Below are 22,609 nucleotides of genomic sequence, written 5' to 3'. Positions count from 1 at the left end.
TTCTTTTTTTATTTTATTTATTATTATTTATTCATTTATTTTAATTTTTGTCCAGCTGTAGTCATGGTGTTGCTGAATGAAAAACATGGCATCTCTGTCCATGGGCCCATTGCTATCATGGTGTTATCCTTTTGTTTATCACAGCTTACTCAGATATACTAACAGCCCCAATGTTACTGGCACTGAAAATATATTCTCTGAGCTCTTACATAACCATACAGACCAAAATAATGTATATTGATCTGATAATTGTGGCACTATTTTTGATTAATTTTGGGTGTCTGTCAAGGTGAGCCACACCTCCCAGCACCCTAGGGCTTTTAAAGTAGCCAGTCCATCTACTGGCATGTTATTACGAGGTAGAAGGAAACCACAGAAGCCATAGGAAGCCTACAGGGATACAGGAAAGAACATGTGAGACCCTGGCGCTGTGAAGTGGCATCACTACCTGCTGCGCCACCATACCATCCTTCTTAATGTTGAAATGTAGAGCTGAAATTATCTTTATAAAAGCCAGAAACAGCAGCTAGACCACCCCCTCCCTGTCCTCCAACATTAATATTCCTTTCAAATGCTGTAATATTCATAAACTTTAACCTCAACAGAGTCATTCCAAATGTCACACCCTTTTTTTTTTGTGCCTTTCTGTTCCTTTGATTAAAAATGCTGTAAGATTGAAGCACAATAAACGGTTCTATTTCATGAAGCATTTCATTTCATTAAAGATGTTGAGAAGAGTTGCTAAATGGCATCTTTTCTTTTCTCTTGAAAGCTGACACATTTAAAAGGCTGTGATTAAAGTGAATTAGTGTGAACTTTGGAATTAATGAAAGTGCTTCAATGTTTGCGACTTCCAAGTGGCAGATAAAGGGGTGTTAAAATTCTCAGAGAAAATATAATTTCCATCCTTTCTTGTCAACAATTAAAACAGTGTCTATGTATGTACTGTATGTATTTTGCACAAATACTATAGTATGGACCCTTTTCACGTGACGTCACGACAAACGCGGCCGCCATTTTGGACATGTACTACCAGTAGTTTACCACAGCCAACATTGAGGAACGGCAGCAAAGAAAGTGTTTATTTTCAGCAAGACTTCCATCATGCCACTATATTGTTGTGCACCTGGATGTAGTAACCATCAACAAACAAGGCAAGGGTTATCATTTTATCGGATCCCGGTAGATGCTGACCGACGGAGAAGACGGATAGCGGCATACCAGCGCTTGTGTAGTGACCACTTTGTTGGAGGTAAGACGAATAAAATTAACCAGAAAAGGCTGTTAACATTCCATTCTAGTTTACTGTAATTATGATCTAGCAGCTATTTACACCGGATCCAGTGTAAATAGCTGCCGGAGCCAACGTCCGAGGTTCCGGAGCACGCTAGCTCGCGGCCGGCCAGAGCGCGCACGCTCCGGCAAGCTCGGACGTTGGCTCCGGCAGCTATTTACACTGGATCCGGTGTAAATAGCTGCCAGATCATAATTACAGTAAACTAGTAAATACAGTTTTCTGCATCTCGCTCCTTTTTCTTTTATGTTTGTCGCCTTCCTCGCATTCAAACCGATTCGAGCCGAAGTCCACTACATGTCCAAAATGGCGGTCGCGGTTACGAAGGTCACGTGACTGAAAAGGGTCTATACAATGAACCTGGTCATTTTTTTTAAATAAATCCATTTAATTAGATCGTTACTCTAGCTTAATTTTGCAAGCACCTGTCTCAGGATCGATGCTGAAGGCTGGAACCGTGCTGTCTTTGTGCATGAAGCCATATGTCACTTTTCCATTGGCTCCCTCATCAGCATCTACAGCATGGACCTGCAGTACAAACGTCCCTGCCGGCTTATTCTCTGGAACAGATGCCATCTCCTTATACTGTTGACACTGAGACACAGAGACAGAGGTGGTACAATAAGAATCCGCACTAATTTAAAACTAAATGACAACGAGTGAGTTATTCTCAACCACTGTGTTCTCTAGCCAGGAATTCAGATAATTTAAAGGATGTAGCTAGAAAGAAATTACTGTTAACAATAAGTAAAGAAAAAACAGACAACAAAGAAAGTGAGCACAGAGCAATGCAGTGGGAGAAAATGACAGAGTCGAGAAACCAAAAATAAGGTTTGCAAGGGAAGTGAAAAAAAAGGGACACTGAGGTTTAGGAATCTGCTCTGTTCTATTGAGATTCATCAGTGTTTTGTAACGGAATCGTCCTTGAATCAATTGCATCTTGCTGAGTCCTTTGATGCTGCTGGATCGAGAGCTGCTAATTCAGCCATGCTGGGCTGCACACACCTTTCTCATCTTCCCATGTTCATCAGTGTGTGAAAATAACAAAAATGAAAACTGCTATCCTCATCATCTACACTTTAAATGAAACATAGGTGTAAAAAAAAAAAGGCTACATATTCCCAAACGATTTTGATAGCAAAACATTGGCATTTGGTACTTCTAAATTAATTAACAAATGGCCTTGATTGTCCCTTTTCCAATCTTCTAATGGAATGAATGAATGCATGAATACAACCCCAAGGCAGAAAAGTTGGGATGGTATTGAAAATGCAAATAAAAAGCAGTGATTTCTAAATTTACTTTGACTTGTATTTCATCGCAGACAGTGTGAACCCAAGATATTTTATGTTTTGTCTGGTCAACTTCATTCTTCATAACTTTCATTCGTTAATATACATCCATTCTTGCATTTCAGGCCTGTAACACATTCCAAAAAAAGAAAAAAAAAAGTTGGGACAGGGGCAATTTAGGGCTAGTAATGAGGTAAAAGAGTGAAATAATAATGTGATTTGAAACAAGTGAACATGATGTCAGCAAGTGATAGTAATCATGATTTGGCACAAAATTAGTATCCAGGAAAGGCCTAGTCTTTGAATGGGACGAAGATCTCCAGTTTCTAAAATTCTAAAGGGTTCACAAACTTTCAAGCACCACTGGACATCTACAAATGCCAATTAAAACTTTACTGTGCAAAAAGGAAGCCTTATGTTAACTGTGTCCAGAAGTGCTGTCGACTTCTCTGGGCTCGGAGGCATCTGGGATGGACCATCACACAGTGGAAACATGTATGGTTCCATACTGCACCTTGTATTACATTTCTGGACTACATACTGCACCAGACTACATTTCTGGAACTACGATTCTGGACTACATTACCTCAAACTTGTCTACATTTCTGGACTACATTTCTGGAACTACGATTCTGGACTACATTACCTCAAACTTGACAACATTTCTGGACTACATTACCTCAAACTTGTCTACATTTCTGGACTACATTTCTGGAACTACTATTCTGGACTACATTACCTCAAACTTGTCTACATTTCTGGTCTACATTTCTGGACTACATTTCTGGAACTACGATTCTGGACTACATTACCTCAAACTTGACAACATTTCTGGACTACATTACCTCAAACTTGTCTACATTTCTGGACTACATTTCTGGAACTACATTTCTGGAACACATTACCTCAAACTTGCCTACATTTCTGGAACTACGATTCTGGACTACATTACCTCAAACTTGACAACATTTCTGGATAATGGTGAATATTCTGGGAACTGTATGCCCACTGTCTGTCTATATGTTGTGTTAATTTGCTTATCTGTTGATGGCTGTGTGCACTTTTATGTTTAGGTGTGTGTCAGTTTTTTAATACTGCACATTTGAAGTTTGGGGAAACGCAATTTCAGTCCTCTGTGTAATTCTGTTACATGGTCTGATTGACAACAAAGTTCACTTTGACTTTGATGTATTGTGGTTAGACGAATCAGTATTCCACATCTTTTTTTTGCAAGAAATCGATGCCATGTGCTCTAGATCCAAGACGGAAATGGCCACCCTGACCATTACCAGGAACAAGTCCAAAAGCCAGGGTCTGTCATGGTATGGGGTTGTGTCAGTGCCCTTGTATGCCTTCTGTGATGGCAGCATTAATTCAGAAACACACACTGAGATTTTGAAGCAACTTATGCTGCCTTCAAGACAACATCTTTTCCAGGGATATTTCAACAAGACAATGCAAAACCACATTCTGCACACCTTACAAAGGCATGGCTGTGGAAGGAGATGGTGTGTGTTCCCTCTGTCCCCAACAGAGAATGTGTGGTGAATTTTGAAAAAAAAAAAAGACAAAGACGACCCCGTACTATTTCACACCTTTCTGTGTGGAGTTTGCATGTTCTCCCCATGTCTGCGTGGGTTTCCTCCAGGTGCTCCGGTTTCCCCCACAGTCCAAAGACATGGGGTTAGGTTAATAGGCTGTCATGGTCCTACCTGTGGGCTTCTCTCTTCAGGTAACATCTCCACTCAGCATTACCGGCCACACCCGCACTCACTTCCTCTTATTATCTTTCAGTGACTGTCATTGGCTGTCGCCGATCACCTGCTTCCCCCCGTGTGTATTTAAGCTGCAGTCCTCCCAAGCTTCTGTGTCAGATCGTCTGCAACTCTCAGCCTGATAATCTGCTCTGTGTTCCTACTACTCTGACTCCTGAAATTATCCTGTTCCGTCTAACTCTGTCTGCTCTCCAGCCCCGGTAACCTGATCTGCCTTCCGTTCTGTCGACTCTGCCTCTTGCCTGCCTCTCCTGTACCTTCACCTGATCTCCAGCTCGCTTAGCCCTGCTGCTCGCCTGCCTCTCCATCTGCCTGGTCCCGCTCTCTAACTCCTGCCTGCTGAGGTACTGCTTGCTGGGAGACTGCCTAAAACCCAAGTACTGTCAGCCTACAGCCACACCTCTCTGACTACGCCTGATCCCGTCAGATCTCAGAAGCTAGGCAGGGTTGGGTTTGGTCAGTACTTGGATGGGAGACCTCAGACATCACCACCAGCCATCCCTGCCTCTCAGTTCTCCTGCCACTGGACTTCACCCACACACATTCTCCCAACTCCCTTTTCCCCTGTTATTAATAAACTGTGGTTTGAGCGCATTTGGTCTCTGACAATGGCCTTGGGCTGAGGTGCCCTTGAGCGAGGTACCTAACCCCTAACTGCTCCCCGGGCACTGTTAGCATGGCTGCCCACTGCTTTGGGTATGTGTGTGCGCTCATTGCTCACGTGTGTGTGTGCGTGCATGTGTGTGTTCACTGCTTCAGATGGGTTAAATGCAGAGAGGAAATTTCACAAGTGTGTGTTGAATAAAGTTGTTCTTTCTTTTCTTAAGACCTGTTTGCAGGAAGAATGGAACAAAATGACACCTGAAAAGCTTCATCACTTGGTGTCTTCAGTCCCTGACCATCTTTTAAGTGTTCTGAGAAGGAATGGCAACATTATAAAGTGGTAAATACTTTATTGACCCAACGTTTTTGAAATGTGTTGCAAAAATCAAAATTGAATTAAGTGTTTATTTTGGAGGAAAAAAAAATCTTGACGGAAAACATCCAATAATGTGCTGTTGTATTTTTTGAGTGCAGTACAGGTCAGATTATTTATAAATCATTGTTTTCAGTTTTAATTTCAATTTCAACATACCATCCCAACTTTTTTTCTGATTTGGGGTTATAAAAGCTTTCTGCCTTTTCTGCTCACAACTCAGGTTAGTGACAGCTCTCATGACAACAGGCCTTAAATAGAAAAGTCCAAAAGTCTGCATCCACTCCATGAATTGTTTTGGAAAGTAAACCCAATAAACTCCTGCCTTTTACACCCCACACCCATCATCCTTTTCAGGAAGTGTCAGAAGATGTGAAATTGGCTCCATCTCTGAGGAATTCCACTATTACCAATGTTCTTGCACCCAGGAAAGAGCTGGTTCTCATCCAAGAACACACACCAAAGGGGGGCATTCAGTGGAGGATGGAAGAAGGGCAGGAGAGAAGGGCAATAACACAACATGAAGACATTTTTCTTTCTTTCCTGCTGCTTCCCAGCATGCCCCATGGAGAGCAGAAAAGTCAGAAACCAACCAAAGAGTAAAAAAAAAAAGAGAGAGAAAGTTGGAGATAAAGAGAGTTGGTGAAAGAGTCAGAAAAAGGGATATGGTACAAGATAGTTGAACTCTGAGAGAAATAGAAGGAGAAGTAAGGATGGACTGAGAGAAAAGAAAAGAGCTGTCAAGCTGAGCAATGGTGCAAAAGCATTGTTTCTCCTCCCGTCTGGATATTTTACGCTTGGAAGTCTTTTGGTTTGGGATAGAGTACTGCTGCTATGCCAATTCACTTCCCTTGCTGCAACTCAGGAAGTGTAAAAAAAAAATGTCTTCTGCCCCCCCAAGAAAGCAGTTTGACCTCTCTATCCAAAAGGGTTGAAGCTAATTTACCTCGCTTCACATTGAGTTGAACTAAAAAAGAACATTTTGCAGCTGTACAAGTGGTTCTGCAGTGTTAATGCTCCCTGAAGAGCATCTCCTCACCTCAGCACCATCGTTTAAGACTTCCTGAAACCCCTCATGTTAAATTGAGACATTTTTCAGGCAGGTAAGCCCAAGATAATTTGGTAGATATTTCACATGTTAATTACAAAAGGCCTGAGATGATCAAGGGCTAGTACAGATCAGTTGGCTAATCACTTCTCTAGAGGATAGATGGACATAGAAGCTTCCACAAAGAAGTACTTAAATAAATGGAACAAGGATGGAAAAATCCACTGAGCCCAATAATTAGAACAGCTCTTATTTGATCAGCTACTGAAATACAACTTTGGCTTATTATGCATCTTACGTCAAAAAAAGTTATTAATTAAAGATTAATATAATGCTATAAATAAAACACATCAATTTCAAAGGTAGACTGACTTTCATATTTTTCAAATTTAGGTCATAAAAAAAAAAATTCCATGACACCCAATTATTTTTGTTTAGTGGACCGAAAGCTACTGAATTCAAAATTTCCAATTTTATTATTAATTTTTAAAAATAGAACAATTAATGAATTTAGGGCCACGTGGCCCTAAATTCTCTGCTATTTTTTCCTGCTTCACCATGACCCAATACAAGATACTACGTCATACATAACATGGTGGGCTTTCCCTGTTTACGCAAGGCATTGTGGGATACAAATTTGAAACAGGAGAGAAAAATGGAGGACGTGAATGTGCAAATAAAACATGAAAGACCGACTACAGTAACGGAAAGCGAGAAAAAAAAGGTTATGTTGCGAAGGAAAGGAAATGCAGGACCAAACTAATACAGTAAATATCGGCGGTCAGAGAGCACCTCGGTGTGATCAGCTGTTCGTTTAGCAACAGAATGATGGAACTGTCACTGCACAGTCAAGGTAAACCTGCGCATGCGCACACGGACTTCCTCTGTCTGCTTGACTGTGCAAAGCGAGCGATTTCATGCACATTATTTGCTCAGGAATCCCCTCAAATTAAATAACTTCCCAGCCACAGAATGGCCTGATATTTTGTGAGATATTACAGAAATAAACATGTATCACAATGACCAAATTTCAGAGGGAACTAAATTTCACCGATTTTATGAAATCCAAAGGCCGTCTCGCTTTAAGTGGTTACATTCTTAAATTTTATTTCACACCAGCACCTCATGTTCTAACAAGTCATTTCATTGGTTCACTAATCAGACCAGGAAGAGTAAATGGAGGGAAAAACAAAAAAACAAAACAAAAAAAACAAACAAACGTAAAGTCTGATGACTTTCATTTGAGCTGGCTTCAGTTAAATAACCAACCAACCAAACAAACAAAAACAAATAAATAAACCTTAACTACATGGGATTGGCTGCAACAAGCCACAAAAGAGGATGTTCATTTCAAAAAAAAAAAGGGGAGTCGTTTGATCTGCCAAAATACGCAGTCCACCAGTTGACAACCCCTGGCTTAATGGACTATATTGATTGAGTCAGTATCAGGTTGCCAGACAACAAAAAATTTCCTGGAAGCATGTTACATTACTAGACTTTGAATGTAATCCCCCAACCATTTTCCAACTGACTCCTCATTTTTGATAAATGACAAAACAAAACAATTAATGCTGATGTTCAAATCCAAGAATATCATGTTAAACATTCAGGCAAATGCTCAGTACCTTCTCAAAGATGGGCTTGTTATTGTTGACGTCATCCACTCCCACGATGACCTGGGCCGTGGCTGATAGAGACTGAGGTCCTCCAGAGGCGTTGTCATCCGTGGCTGTGATGTTCAATATGTACTCTACCCCCTGCAGATTTGGTGGCGGATTGGAGCGAAGGCGGATCAGCCCTAAAAGAAAGAGGCACATGGTTTTAAACACACAACCTTCAACAGAAGAGGAATCTTGGAGAAAAATAAGGTACTATGTATAAGTAGGCATATCAGGTGAAAATTCAAATTCAATCCAAATTACTTGAAGCTGGTTTCATTGAATTCAGAACTGAATGCTAAACAACATACTTTTTTACAGAATTAAAATATGTTTATCTGTTCTTGAGATATTACAAATCAAAGATTGAAAAACAGGCTTAATTTTTAGAAAACTGACGTAAAATTATGGATTAGGATAACATGGTCCAAAATGGGCCTCATTAATGAATTAGATCAAATGATTTTTCTTAAGAACTTTTATATTTTTCAAGATATTTTCCTGGAAATTGGCAGGCACATACAGTAGATGGTTGCATACTGAATACAAAGTTTGAAAAATTAGTAAAAACAAATTATGCAAATTATCATTTAATTAGTATTAATTATGCTAACTAAGTAAAAATATTAAATTGGTACACTCAATAAACAAGTGATAAAAGGTTATTTCTAATACCCTCTTTGTGCTCTGTAGGGCTTTGCGTTTCTCAAAAGTAAGGCCTATTAGTGTTTATATGAAAGAATATAAATAATAATATTCACAGCTTTCAAGGCTAACCTCAAGAAAACTGATCCACATCCAGTAAACAATTCCAATTAATTGAATTGAAATTGACACTCGTGTTTTTGACTTCCGGTTTTTAAAAATCTCATTCTGACCACAAAGATCTCAATATTTTTCATCAAAAGGACTCCAGTTAAATTCTAAAATAGTTATTTATTTACATGAATCAGTTTGATTTGAAAAAAAATAAGTAGGTAAAGCTACGAAAACTCACTTCAAAGTCTCCCGTGAAGCATAACACCAAAACTAGCTGACGGAAAATTTTGTTGAATACTTCACCAGAAACAGTGAGAACGAGAGAACATCCCTATAAAAGTTATCTGATTGATATTCACGAGTAATCCAGTGGGAAACCGATCAGAAGAGAGAGAGCCTGACCGCTTTCCCATGACTCAAAAAGCACCGTCAGTTTCCCGATGTCACGCGAGCAGACAGTGTAAACTGTTGTACCAACTTCAACCTGCCAAATTACTGAACAGATCTTAACGAGATGGATTTATTTGGAATGCAGAAATTATAAGCTTTTTAATGATGGTATTCAAGATAGAAAATATTCAAGAGTTAAGCAATGACAGATTTGGAAACTTAGATGAGCATCTGCATGCAGAATTTTCACAGCATGGCCAGCGAGTGTCTGATATGCCGACTGTAAGAATTTCCTGATTTCATTCTTAGAGCTCTTGGTGGTCAAATCGAACCTGAGGGACACATGTAAATTAGCAACAGCTTGTCAATTCCACACAAATGCAATATGCACTCAATTCAATCTCATCTAATGAAGATAAGATGTCTTTATGAAAAGCATCTTAAACACTTTTTCTCTTTGAGCATCAAAATCAACTCGTATATGTTCATTTTGCAAACTCCCATCCTTATTTCCCTTCCAGGATCCAAAACCACTTTATTACAGCTTCTACACCAGATATCTATATCCCTGTTATTTTTAACATACAATAGTTTCCGATTTCTCTCTCTCTCTCTCTCTCTCTCTGTAGCATCTTTCCCTGATCATGGCCAAAGGGAGTGGCCTTGTTCTACACATCTATACATCTGACCCTCTGCTCTATCCTTGGAGTTTTACTGAAAGTCAATATACAGAGATTTGATCTTTATGCCAATGCCAGTAACCAGAGTTATTGTGACATTTCAATAACACAGCACACACAGAATATCTGCAAAACTTTGGAAAAAAAAATCTGAATTTTCATGCAAATGGCTTCTGGGAAGGTCAAGTAATTAAGCCAAGGTAAATAAATAAAGGCTATAAACTGCATGGTTTCATCAGCTCTACTTAAGGTTATTGGCTATCAGGTGACGCAAAGTTCCCCGACATCATAGGTTTTAAAACATTCAGAAAAAAACAATCCAATTAAGTTGAACTGGTAAAGCCCATGGGGTGGCATGGTAGCCTAGCAAGTAGTGCCACTTTACAGCAGGAGATTTCTCCAGGGTTTGTTTGTTTTGTTTTCCAGTTTTCTCTTCATCCTTAACTTTTTCTCTTAACAACAGCATGTCAATAAGTGGTTTGGCTACTCTGAGTATGTGAATGTGTGCATGTATGGTGTCATGCCATGCACTAGCATCTGATCCAGAGTACATTCCCACCCTGTGCCTTGTGTTCCCAAGACAGGATCATGATCCCATGCACCACTGACCAGGATAAAACAGTTAGTGAAGATTAATTAATGAATGGTGAATCCAATTGGATGAGTTACTACTAGACAAGTCAAAATGACCTGCATCATGAAAACCTTTATTTATGGAAACTCATATCCCCTCTGATCAACCCCTTTTCAGTCATGCAGGTCATTCTGATATGTCGAGTTGTAGTAAGCTGGAACATAAATACTAGGTTCATATTAATGCACTTGTCTTAACATGTTATTGTTTCTGTAGTAACAGCTCATTCACAGGGACTTGTATGGCAAATAGTCTGCATAATAAGGTGAATAATGAATGGATCAAGACACTGTGCTCCAGTTTAACAAAAAAAAAAGTACAGTCATTGATATGGTGAGGTTTTCTGTGAGGGGATGTTTATTTTACATTAATGGAAGGTATCTCCAGTGTCAGCTCTTATAATGGTCTGTAAGTTTTCCTTTGCAGTTTCTCGGTAACATGACAAGCTGTTTTTTTTCTTACTAATGTCAGGAAGGATAAAACAAAAAAGGCTGGAGAGAGAACAACTTTTTAAAGCTGCAATACTGTAAGTGATAACGAGACCATCAATGACGACGTACCTCACTCTGGTCCTGTCTAGTCCAGACGGAACGATCTAAAGTGGGCCACCTTGCGTAATAAATGTTACAACCTATATAGAAACTATATACAAGCTACAGTATATATAGAAGCTATATACAACCTAGGAATACCGACCTACCGTATTTACCAGAAAGAATCCAAAACGGCGAGGAATTGACCGAGAAGAAGTGATTTTTGTTGAACTGCTCATTAAGGCTTAATTAGTCCATAACTTCATTAACAATTGTAATGAAGCAAATCTGGGTAGAAGTTATATGCACCCTAGGTACCCCTACTTTCATGCCAGAAAGAATCAAAATCGGTGAAGAATTGAGGGAGAAGTAGTGATTTGTGTGGAAACTGTTCATTAGGGCTTAATTACTCCATATCTTCATTATTAATTGCAATCATGCAAATCTGGGTAGAAGCTATATGCACCCCAGGCAGACCCGCCTTCCTGCCAAAAAGAATACAAATCTGTGAAGAACTGAAAGAGAAGAAGCGATTTTTGTGAAACGTGGACAACGCCAGACGGACGACAGATGACAGACAACACATGATGGCATAAGCTCATCGCCTGTTGGCCAGATGAGCTAACAAGAACTCGTTTGTCTCATGGACGTTCCATAACATTAAATGTAATTTTAAATACTTACCGGTAAAAGGTGACATACTGTTCATTAATTAATTAAACATTTTAATTGCTGGCAAAACACTGTTACAAGAGGAACGACACATTCTGAGACATGCTGTTATCAGAAAATCCATCTCTGCTCTGGATAGGGCCACATCACTCCACTCTTGTGTGGATTATTTTCCCATACCCATCGGATGCTATTCCTTACATGTGCAATGGAGGTCTGCTTAGTGCATGTGCTGCTGCTACACCAAACACTTCCCAAGTTGTGACATCAGGATTCAGCTTAAATGTGACCTATCGGACAACACTAGACACTTCTCCTGCCCTCCCTTAGCCTCATCAGACAATATGAATTTAACTGGAGAGCTGGATGCCTCCTATCTGCAGCTCACACCTAAAGCACATTAAAGGAAGTCCTACAGCTACTGACACAGACCTGGCATTGGAGGATTCACATTTACCCTAGGGCTGTGAATTGATTCTAATGTGTTGTGCTAGTGCTTTTGTGGCAAAGCGTGAGGGGGAAAAAAAGAATGTGTAATCAATTCTAATTCAATCTGAATCACTCTCCCTCCAACCATTGTCAAAGTGCAATGAGGTCTGAGGCAGAAAAACAAAAATGTGTGTGTGCTTCTGTGTGTGTGTGTGTGTGCGATGTTCCACTGACATACATCTGTTATAAATGCCGTAGGCACAGTTGGGCCAACTCCACTAGAAATGTGCAACAAGCTAATGCGCAATAGACGCCTGCAAGGCATTCAATATGTGACTGATAAAACTGATACAAGTTAAAAAAGAAAGAATTAATTTGTTTGTTTATGGCAGACGTCATAATAAAGACCACAAACATTCTGTGATTCAAGTGAATAAAGTGAATTCAGCTAATACCTTTAAGTAAGAGATAATGGCAAATTAAGTGTCTGTATTATAGATACACCTATTAGAGAAAACCTAGACACTGCATTAGCTGTTAGCACTATCTACTTTAACACATTAAAGAACCACCACATTAGGAGGGGCAGAATTCATTTTAAGCTGGTTTGCTGCATATAACACTGAGTAAACATACCTGTTAGGCTAAATGGTCAAGAGACAAGACCTGCCAGTCATAAGCAAGCATTTCATTGTTACCGCACTAAACTCCTTTAAGATGAATTGGAACGTAGAAAGCCTTGTCAGATGAGTAGAGGCTGTTATAACTGTAAACAGAGGAGACATGCATCCATCATCTGTAGCCGCTTATCCTGTACAGGGTCGCAGGCAAGCTGGAGCCTATCCCAGCTGTCTATGGGCAAGAGGCAGAGTACATCCTGGACAAGTCACCAGGTCATCGCAGGGCTGACACACAGAGACAAACAACCATTCACACCTAAGGTCAATTTAGAGCCACCAGTTAACCTAACCTGCATGTCTTTGGACTGTGGGGAAACCGGAGCACCCGGAGGAAACCCACGCAGACACGGGGAGAGCATGCAAACTTCACACAGAAAGGCCCTCATCGGCCACTAGGCTCGAACCCAGGACCTTCTTGCTTGCTCACTATACCACCATGCTGCCCACAGAGGAGACAGTTTCATGTTAATGCCCATGGTTTTGGAATGGGATCTCCAACAAGTTGCAGTAGGAATGGAATAATGGTCATGTCCATATACTTTTGACCATTTAGTATATCTAGACACTGCATGACTAAGTGGCCTAGCCCAAACCTGTTCTACAGTGCACCTGTATACAAAGTGAAGTCTATAAAGACATGGTTTGCCAATGTTGCTGTGGAGGAACTCAAGTGGCCTGCACAGAGCCCTGGCCTCAACTACTTGAAATACCTCTGGGATGAATTGGGATGTGGACTGCAAGCCAGGTCTTGTCTCCTAACAGCAGTCCCTGACCTCACTAATGCTGTTGTGGTTGAATTAGCAGAAATCCCCACAGCCATGCTCCAAACTGTAGTCTAAAGCCTTTCCAAAAGACTGGAGTCTGTTATGGCAGTAAAGGGTACACCAAGATCAAGATGATTTGGCAAGTGTAATGGGCTAAAATTGAACTCCAATGCTGCAAAAAGCTTATTTATTACTGGAGACTAACTTACTATAGACATCACAAAGCTAGGCTTAAAAACAACCAAATGCTGTACTAGTGTTGGTAATGCCTGGGGTCCAAATACTTTTCCCATGCCAATTTCATTTTTTGAAACATACACATACATACATACATACAGTGGTGCTTGAAAGTTTGTGAACCCTTTAGAATTTTCTATATTTCTGCATAAATATGACCTAAAACATCATCGGATTTTCACACAAGTCCTAAAGGTAGATAAAGAGAACCCAGTTAAACAAATGAGACAAAAATATTATACTTGGTCATTTATTTATTGAGGAAAATGATCCAATATTACATATCTGTGAGTGGCAAAAGTATGTGAACCTCTAGGATTAGCAGTTAATTTGAAGGTGAAATTAGAGTCAGGTGTTTTCAATCAATGGGATGGTAATCAGGTGTGAGTGGGCACCCTGTTTTATTTAAAGAACAGGGATCTATCAAAGTCTGATCTTCACAACACGTTTATGGAAGTGTATCATGACACGAACAAAGGAGAATTCTGAGGACCTCAGAAAAAGCGTTGTTGATGCTTATCAGGCTGGAAAACATTACAAAACCATCTCTAAAGAGTTTGGACTCCACCAATCCACAGACAGACAGACTGTGTACAAATGGAGGAAACTCAAGACCATTGTTACCCTCCCCAGGAGTGGGCGACCAACAAAGATCACTCCAAGAGCAAGGCGTGTAATAGTCGGCGAGGTCGCAAAGGACCCCAGGGTAACTTCTAAGCAACTGAAGGCCTCTCTCACATTGGCTAATGTTAATGTTCATGAGTCCACCATCAGGAAAACACTGAACAACATTGGTGTGCATGGCAGGGCTGCAAGGAGAAAGCCACTGCTCTCCAAAAAGAACATTGCTGCTTGTCTACAGTCTGCTAAAGATCATGTGGACAAGCCAGAAGGCTATTGGACAAATGTTTTGTGGACGGATGAGACCAAAATAGAACTTTTTGGTTTAAATGAGAAGCGTTATGTTTGGAGAAAGGAAAACACTGCATTCCAGCATAAGAACCTTATCCCATCTGTGAAACATGGTGGTGGTAGTATCATGGTTTGGGTCTGTTTTGCTGCATCTGGGCCAGGATGGCTTGCCATCATTGATGGAACAATGAATTCTGAATTATACCAGCGAATTCGAAAGGAAAATGTCAGGACATCTGTCCATGAACTGAATCTCAAGAGAAGGTGGGCCATGCAGCAAGACAACGGCCCTAAGCACACAAGTCGTTCTACCAAAGAATGGTTAAAGAAGAATAAAGTTAATGTTTTGGAATGGCCAAGTCAAAGTCCTGACTTTAATCCAATCAAAATGTTGTGGAAGGACCTGAAGTGAGTAGTTCATGTGAGGAAACCCACCAACATCCCAGAGTTGAAGCTGTTCTGTATGGAGGAATGAGCTAAAATTCCTCCAAGCCGGTATGCAGGACTGATCAACAGTTACCGCAAACATTTAGTTGCAGTTATCGCTGCACAAGGGGTCACACCAGATACTGAAAGCAAAGGTTCACATACTTTTGCCACTCACAGATATGTAATATTGGATCATTTTCTTCAATAAATAAATGAGCAAGTATAATATTTTTGTCTCATTTGTTTAACTGGGTTCTCTTTCTCTACTTTTAGGACTTGTGTGAACATCCGATGATGTTTTAGGTCATATTTATGCAGAAATATAGAAAATTCTAAAGGGTTCACAAACTTTCAAGCACCACTGTACATACACATATATACACACAACCCCGAATCCAAAAAAGTTGGGACAAAGTACAAATTGTAAATAAAAACGGAATGCAATGATGTGGAAGTTTCAAAATTCCATTTTTTATTCAGAATAGAACATAGATGACATATCAAATGTTTAAACTGAGAAAATGTATCATTTAAAGAGAAAAATTAGGTGATTTTAAATTTCATGACAACAACACATCTCAAAAAAGTTGGGACAAGGCCATGTTTCCCACTGTGAGACATCCCCTTTTCTCTTTACAACAGTCTGTAAATGTCTGGGGACTGAGGAGACAAGTTGCTCAAGTTTAGGGATAGGAATGTTAACCTATTCTTGTCTAATGTAGGATTCTAGTTGCTCAACTGTCTTAGGTCTTTTTTTGTCGTATCTTCCATTTTATGATGTGCCAAATGTTTTCTATGGGTGAAACATCTGGACTGCAGGCTGGCCAGTTCAGTACCCGGACCCTTCTTCTACGCAGCCATGATGCTGTAATTGATGCAGTATGTGGTTTGGCATTGTCATGTTGGAAAATGCAAGGTCTTCCCTGAAAGAGACGTCGTCTGGATGGGAGCATATGTTGCTCTAGAACCTGGATATACCTTTCAGCATTGATGGTGTCTTTCCAGATGTGTAAGCTGCCCATGCCACACGCACTAATGCAACCCCATACCATCAGAGATGCAGGCTTCTGAACTGAGCGCTGATAACAACTTGGGTCGTCCTTCTCCTCTTTAGTTCGAATGACACGGCATCCCTAATTTCCATAAAGAACTTCAAATTTTGATTTGTCTGACCACAGAGCAGTTTTCCACTTTGCCACAGTCCATTTTAAATAAGCCTTGATCCAGAGAAGACGTCTGCGCTTCTGGATTATGTTTAGATACGGCTTCTTCTTTGAACTATCGAGTTTTAGCTGGCAACGGCGGATGGCACGATGAATTGTGTTCACAGATAACTTTCTCTGGAAATATTCCTGAGCCCATTTTGTGATTTCCAATACAGAAGCATGCCTGTATGTGATGCAGTGCCGCCTAAGGGCCCGAAGATCACAGGCACCCGGTATGGTTTTCTGGCCTTGACCCTTACGCACAGAGATTCTTCCAGATTCTCTGAATCTTTTGATGATATTATGCACTGTAGATGATATGTTAATTTTACACTGTCGAACTCCTTTCTGATATTGCTTCACTATTTGTCGGTGCAGAATTAGGGGGATTGATGATCCTCTTCCCATCTTTATTTCTGAGAGCCGCTGCCACTCCAAGATGCTCTTTTTATACCCAGTCATGTTAATGACCAATTGCCAATTGACCTAATGAGTTGCAGTTTGCTCCTCCAGCTGTTCCTTTTTTGTACCTTTACCTTTTCCAGCCTCTTATTGCCCCTGTCCCAACTTTTTTGAGATGTGTCACTGTGATGAAATTTCAAATGAGCCAATATTTGGCATGAAATTTCAAAATGTCTCACTTTCGACAATTGATATGTTGTCTATGTTCTATTGTGAATACAATATCAGTTTTTGAGATTTGTAAATTATTTCATTCCGTTTTTATTTACAATTTGTACTTTGTCCCAACTTTTTTGGAATCGGGGTTGTGTGTATGTGTGTATATATATATATATATATATATATATATATATATATATATATATATATATATATATATAATGCTTTGAATACATATGTTTTTTGTACATACAGTATTTATAAGCACAAAATCAAAAGACATATGCATTGGTAATATACTAATTAATTGTCCCATTGTGCATGGAAAGACCTGGCTATGTATCTACAGTGGTACTTGAAAGTTTGTGACCCCTTTAGAATTTTCTATATTTCTGCATAAATATGACCTAAAGCATCATCAGATTTGTCCTAAAAGTAGATAAAGAGAACCCAGTTAAACAAATGAGAAAAATATTATACTTGGATAATTTTCCTCAATCCATTTATTTATTGAGGAAAATGATCCAATATTACATTATCTGTGAGTGGCAAAAGTATGTGAACCTTTGCCTTCAATATCTGGTGTGACCCCTTTGTGCAGCAATAACTGCAACTAAACGTTTCCGGTAACTGTTGATCAGTCCTGCACACCGGCTTGGAGGAATTTTAGCCCATTCCTCCATACAGAACAGCTTCAACTCTGGGATGTTGGTGGTTTCCTCACATGAACTGCTCACTTTAAGTCTTTCCACAACATTTCAATTGGATTAAGGTCAGGACTTTGACTTGGCCATTCCAAAACATTAACTTTATTCTTCTTAACCATTCTTTGGTAGAACAACTTGTGTGCTTAGGGTTGTTGTCTTGCTGCATGACCCACCTTCTCTTGAGATTCAGTTCATGGACAGATGTCCTGACATTTTCCTTTAGAATTTGCTGGTATAATTCAGAATTCATTGTTCCATCAATGATGGCAAGCTGTCCTGTCCCAGATGCAGCAAAACAGGCCTTCAGTTGCTTAGAAGTTACCCTGGGGTCCTTTGTGACCTCACTGACTATTACACGCCTTGCTCTTGGAGTGATCTCTGTTGGTCGACCACTCCTGGGAAGGGTAACAGTGGTATTGAATTTCCTCCATTTGTACACAATCTGTCTGACTGTGGATTGGTGGAGTCCAAACTCTTTAGAGATGGTTTTGTAACCTTTTCCAGCCTGATGAGCATCAACAACGCTTTTTCCGAGGTCCTCAGAAATCTCCTTTGTTCATACCATGATACACTTCCACAAACATGTGTTGTGAAGCTCAGACTTTGATAGATCCCTGTTCTTTAAATAAAACAGGGTGCCCACTCACACCTGATTGTCATCCCATTGATTGAAAACACCTGACTCTAATTTCACCTTCAAATTAACTGCTAATCCTAGACGTTCACATACTTTTGCCACTCACAGATATGTAATATTGGATCCTTTTTCTCAATAAATAAATGACCAAGTATAATATTTTTGTCTCATTTGTTTAACTGGGTTCTCTTTATCTACTTTTAGGACTTGTGTGAAAATCTGATGATGTTTTAGGTCATATTTATGCAGAAATATAGAAAATTCTAAAGAGTTCACAAACTTTCAAGCACCACTATCTATCTATCTATCTATCTATCTATCTATCTATCTATCTATCTATCTATCTATCTATCTATCTTGTAAAGAGTTGCAAAGATGCAGAAGTGAATTTCTGATACACTGGAAAAACGGATCAGTATCATGGTACAACTTAAGTTTATTGTGATAAGAAGAGGTTTTTTTTTTTACGTTTTAACAAGCTATTTTCAAATTATTCCAATATATTTTCACATTATTATGATATACACACTGTCATGAAAACGTTCTTGTTATAACAATATATTTTTGTTCTGACAATAAATTATTGTTATAACAAAACATTTTCTTGTGATAACATGATGAGATTGCATGTTGTAATAACGTGAAAATATCTTGTAATAATATAAATATCTCATTGCCAAAATAAAGTTTTCATTTTTAATGTTATAATGTAATACTGATTTTTTATTTATTCCTCTCTTCTTCCTCTTCTTCTTCTTTTATTATTATTATTATTATTATTATTATTATTATTATTAACGGCAGCAAAATGATGAGACAGCCAGCACATATCAGCATGTTTCAAAGATGAAGATGATATTTGTCCAGGGGATGGACAAGTAAGAGTCCCTTCATATGAAGCAAAAGAGGGTAAACAACCATTGGCTCTCATCCCACATCAGCTCCAATCAGCATCTCAACTCCAAACACTTTTTACTCAGGGCATGATAAAGAGTAAAGCACAAACAAACAAACAAACAAACAAACAAACAAACAATTCAATGGCCAAATGAACAATTGTAGAAAGCCGTTTCAACCATCAGTCAGTTTCTACCTCTTTACTCAACTGTCTCAAACTTGGATGTTTGAGGTTTTTACTTCACTAATTGGAACAATATAATTAATAAGAAATTTGATATTGTGCCTTCAGAATATTTTTTCTGCATCCTGTTCTCAAACAAACCGCCGTATTTTTTTTGCTATATGTTTAGTGTGGGGCGGCACGGTGGTGTAGTGGTTAGCGCTGTCGCCTCACAGCAAGAAGGTCCTGGGTTCGAGCCCCGGGGCCGGCGAGGGCCTTTCTGTGCGGAGTTTGCATGTTCTCCCCGTGTCCGCGTGGGTTTCCTCCGGGTGCTTCGGTTTCCCCCACAGTCCAAAGACATGCAGGTTAGGTTAACTGGTGACTCTAAATTGACCGTAGGTGTGAATGTGAGTGTGAATGGTTGTCTGTGTCTATGTGTCAGCCCTGTGATGACCTGGCGACTTGTCCAGGGTGTACCCCGCCTTTCGCCCGTAGTCAGCTGGGATAGGCTCCAGCTTGCCTGCGACCCTGTAGAACAGGATAAAGCGGCTAGAGATAATGAGATGAGATGAGATGTTTAGTGTGTAGCCACAGTAACTGCAATATTTGAAATCAATTCATTCGTGATCATACAATGCTAACATCTTGTCTACTGCATCCCATAACCAATCATTTTCATTTATTCAAGTATTCTCACAAGGACAGGCATTGAGATGATCAACCCGCTCTTAACTCTGCTCTATCTGCTCAGCCAAGAACACCAGCAAACACCATAAACAAGCATGTGTGTGTGTGGTGGAGGTATAAATAAATAAACAAATAAATAAATCTTGACAGGTTCACTGTGGTGGAGATGATCTGGCTGGTTATCTGCATAAATACTGGTAAATGCATCTTTCACCCACCTGATTATATCTTTTGTATTTATGCCTTTAATCCAACATCTTATTGACTACAAGGTTTGAATTTCTAATGCACAATAACTCAAACGGGAGATATACATCAGTGAGTTACAGGCAAATTACCAACAAGCACAGCATCAATTGCACAGCTTGTCTTAGACTACATAAAACCTCGAATGGAGGCGTGAGAGTCGAGTGAATGAGTGGGAGAATGACAGGAGAGGCTGAAATTTGATAAACCATGGCAAAGGGGCAATAAAAGGGGCATTTGATCTTTAGAAAGCAGAATGGCTTTGAAAGAAATAGAGATTTTTCTCAAAAGATGATGTGGGTTTACTTAGGAAATGTTAAAACATGTTTAGCTAATCTTAACTGAATAATAAACATCACATAATATTTCTTACTGTTTTTCAGCCTCTTGAGCCGTTACCTTTTGACTCAGAATAATTTCAGCTTCACCTCTCAGTTTTATTCAAGACTCTTACTTTGTGGCATCCCAGACCCTTGCTCTGCTGGCAAACACTCAGACCCCTGCTTTGTAGCCACTGCTTCCAGGACCCTTGCTCTACTGCCAACCTCCAAGACACTTGCACTTCAAGTCGTTTCAGAACTCTAGCTCTGCTGCCAACATCTGAAACTCTCGCTCTGATCCCCAACTCTGGGACCTTTGCTCTGTATTCAACCTCAGACAGCCTTGCTCTGCTGTCTCCCAAACACTTGTTCTGTTGCTAATAACAAGACCCTGGCTCTAATATTTCACTTATTTCAAGACTTAACCCCAGAAACCTGTCTGTGGCTTCTGCTTTACATTCAAACTCTAAGACTCTTGCACTTATACCACCATCTCCAAGACACTTGCTGTGTTGCCAATCTTGAAGACCCACTTGCTGTGTTACCAACCTTGAAGACCCACTACCAACCTCCTAGACTTCTTTAACCTGCCAACCTCTGAGAGCTCTTTAAATCCCTGCACCTAGCCTAGCTTGCATGATGAAACCTGCACCTTTTGAGGAAACCACTGTGGAGCCCCTTTTAGATAAATAACACATTTCTCATTGTTCCTTTAGTATCTGGCTTAGGTTCATTTTCTTGCATTGCTTTGCTTCTGCTGCCCTTGATCATTTCGGACCAGCAACTTGACCTGTTGCCAGCTCTGCCTGGACTATGGTTGCAACATTTCATGCCTCTTTTGGTATTCCTAACCCTGTCCTGGTACTAGCTCAGTATTTGTGATTTGCCTGTGCTGGATGAGAGACAATGGATCTCTATCAGATCCATTGTCTCTCATCCCATGTTTCTGATCTTTTCCCACAATCAGATTTAGCCTGGAACTCTGCCCCTAATCCTAAGTCTGGCATACCTGCTGTCACTGAGCCTTCTCCAGTGTCTGGCCTAGAACCTGATTCTGTGTCAACACCAGTGTCATTCGCTAATCCTAGTTCTCATGCATGACTCTGTCTATGCCTGTGATGCTTCCACTATGTCAACTTCATGTCACTGCTTGCAACTGTGTTGGTAACAGCCTTGGTAATCCTCTGTCAGTCACAAGTTCTATTCAGACCCCACTGTCAGTCCCAGCCTCTGTACCCTTTAATGTCAACCCCAGCTTCTGTTGATTCCCCAGCATCAGTCACTTGTCAGTCACAAGTTACAGCCTCTGTAACTTTTATTATTGGTCACAACATCTGTTTCTTCCATAGCCTTTGTTCCTCTTCAGTTCCTTCAAAGCCTCTTCCTTCTTCAGTGTCTTTCACACCCAGTTATAATGTTTTCATCATGTTTTGAGTCCTATAGTTCTACTTTGTCTCTCTAATTCCCCTTATTCGTTAGTCATGCTACCAACTTCAGAAATATTCTACACTCTCAGAAAATAAAGTACATTGTTGTACCTTTAGAGGTACAATGGCTTGTCACTGGAGCAGTACACTCTAAGGTACTTATTTGTACCTTTGATATACTGCTTGGGAACATATACGTACCTTTTTGGTCCTAAAAAGGCACACATAGTTACCCTGAGTTCCAATAATAAACCCTGGGGTAGGGGTGGGGGTTGTTTACATTTGTGTAGATTTACCTTGGGGGACAGAAACGGACTCCGACTGTAACCCAATTTCTGACAGTGTACTATTGAGCTCTGGTAATATTCTGGTTTATGATAAAGGATTACATTATGATCTCAATGTTTTGAGCACAACTCTTTATATTTGACCACAGATCTTGTATCTAATTTATAATACAACCCCGATTCCAAAAAAGTTGGGACAAAGTACAAATTGTAAATAAAAACGGAATGCAATAATTTACAAATCTCAAAA

The 22,609-nt window shown here is 39.8% G+C and overlaps 1 protein-coding gene across 1 annotated transcript in view; it reads right to left on the bottom strand.

Annotated features, from left to right (window-relative positions):
* The window catches only part of si:ch211-186j3.6 (neural-cadherin), a 556,420-nt gene that overhangs the window by 287,243 nt on the left and 246,568 nt on the right, over positions 1 to 22,609 (bottom strand). The window contains exons 8-9 of the mRNA XM_060911426.1: positions 8,011 to 8,183; positions 1,720 to 1,888 (exon numbers count right to left, since the gene is read on the bottom strand). Of these exons, the coding sequence (XP_060767409.1) occupies positions 1,720 to 1,888; positions 8,011 to 8,183 (342 nt within the window). The remainder of the gene's footprint in view (positions 1 to 1,719; positions 1,889 to 8,010; positions 8,184 to 22,609) is intronic.

Source organism: Neoarius graeffei, chromosome 27, assembly GCF_027579695.1.
Source record: "Neoarius graeffei isolate fNeoGra1 chromosome 27, fNeoGra1.pri, whole genome shotgun sequence".
NCBI classification, from domain to species: Eukaryota; Metazoa; Chordata; class Actinopteri; order Siluriformes; family Ariidae; genus Neoarius; species Neoarius graeffei.
This window is presented reverse-complemented; position numbering and strand designations above follow the sequence as displayed.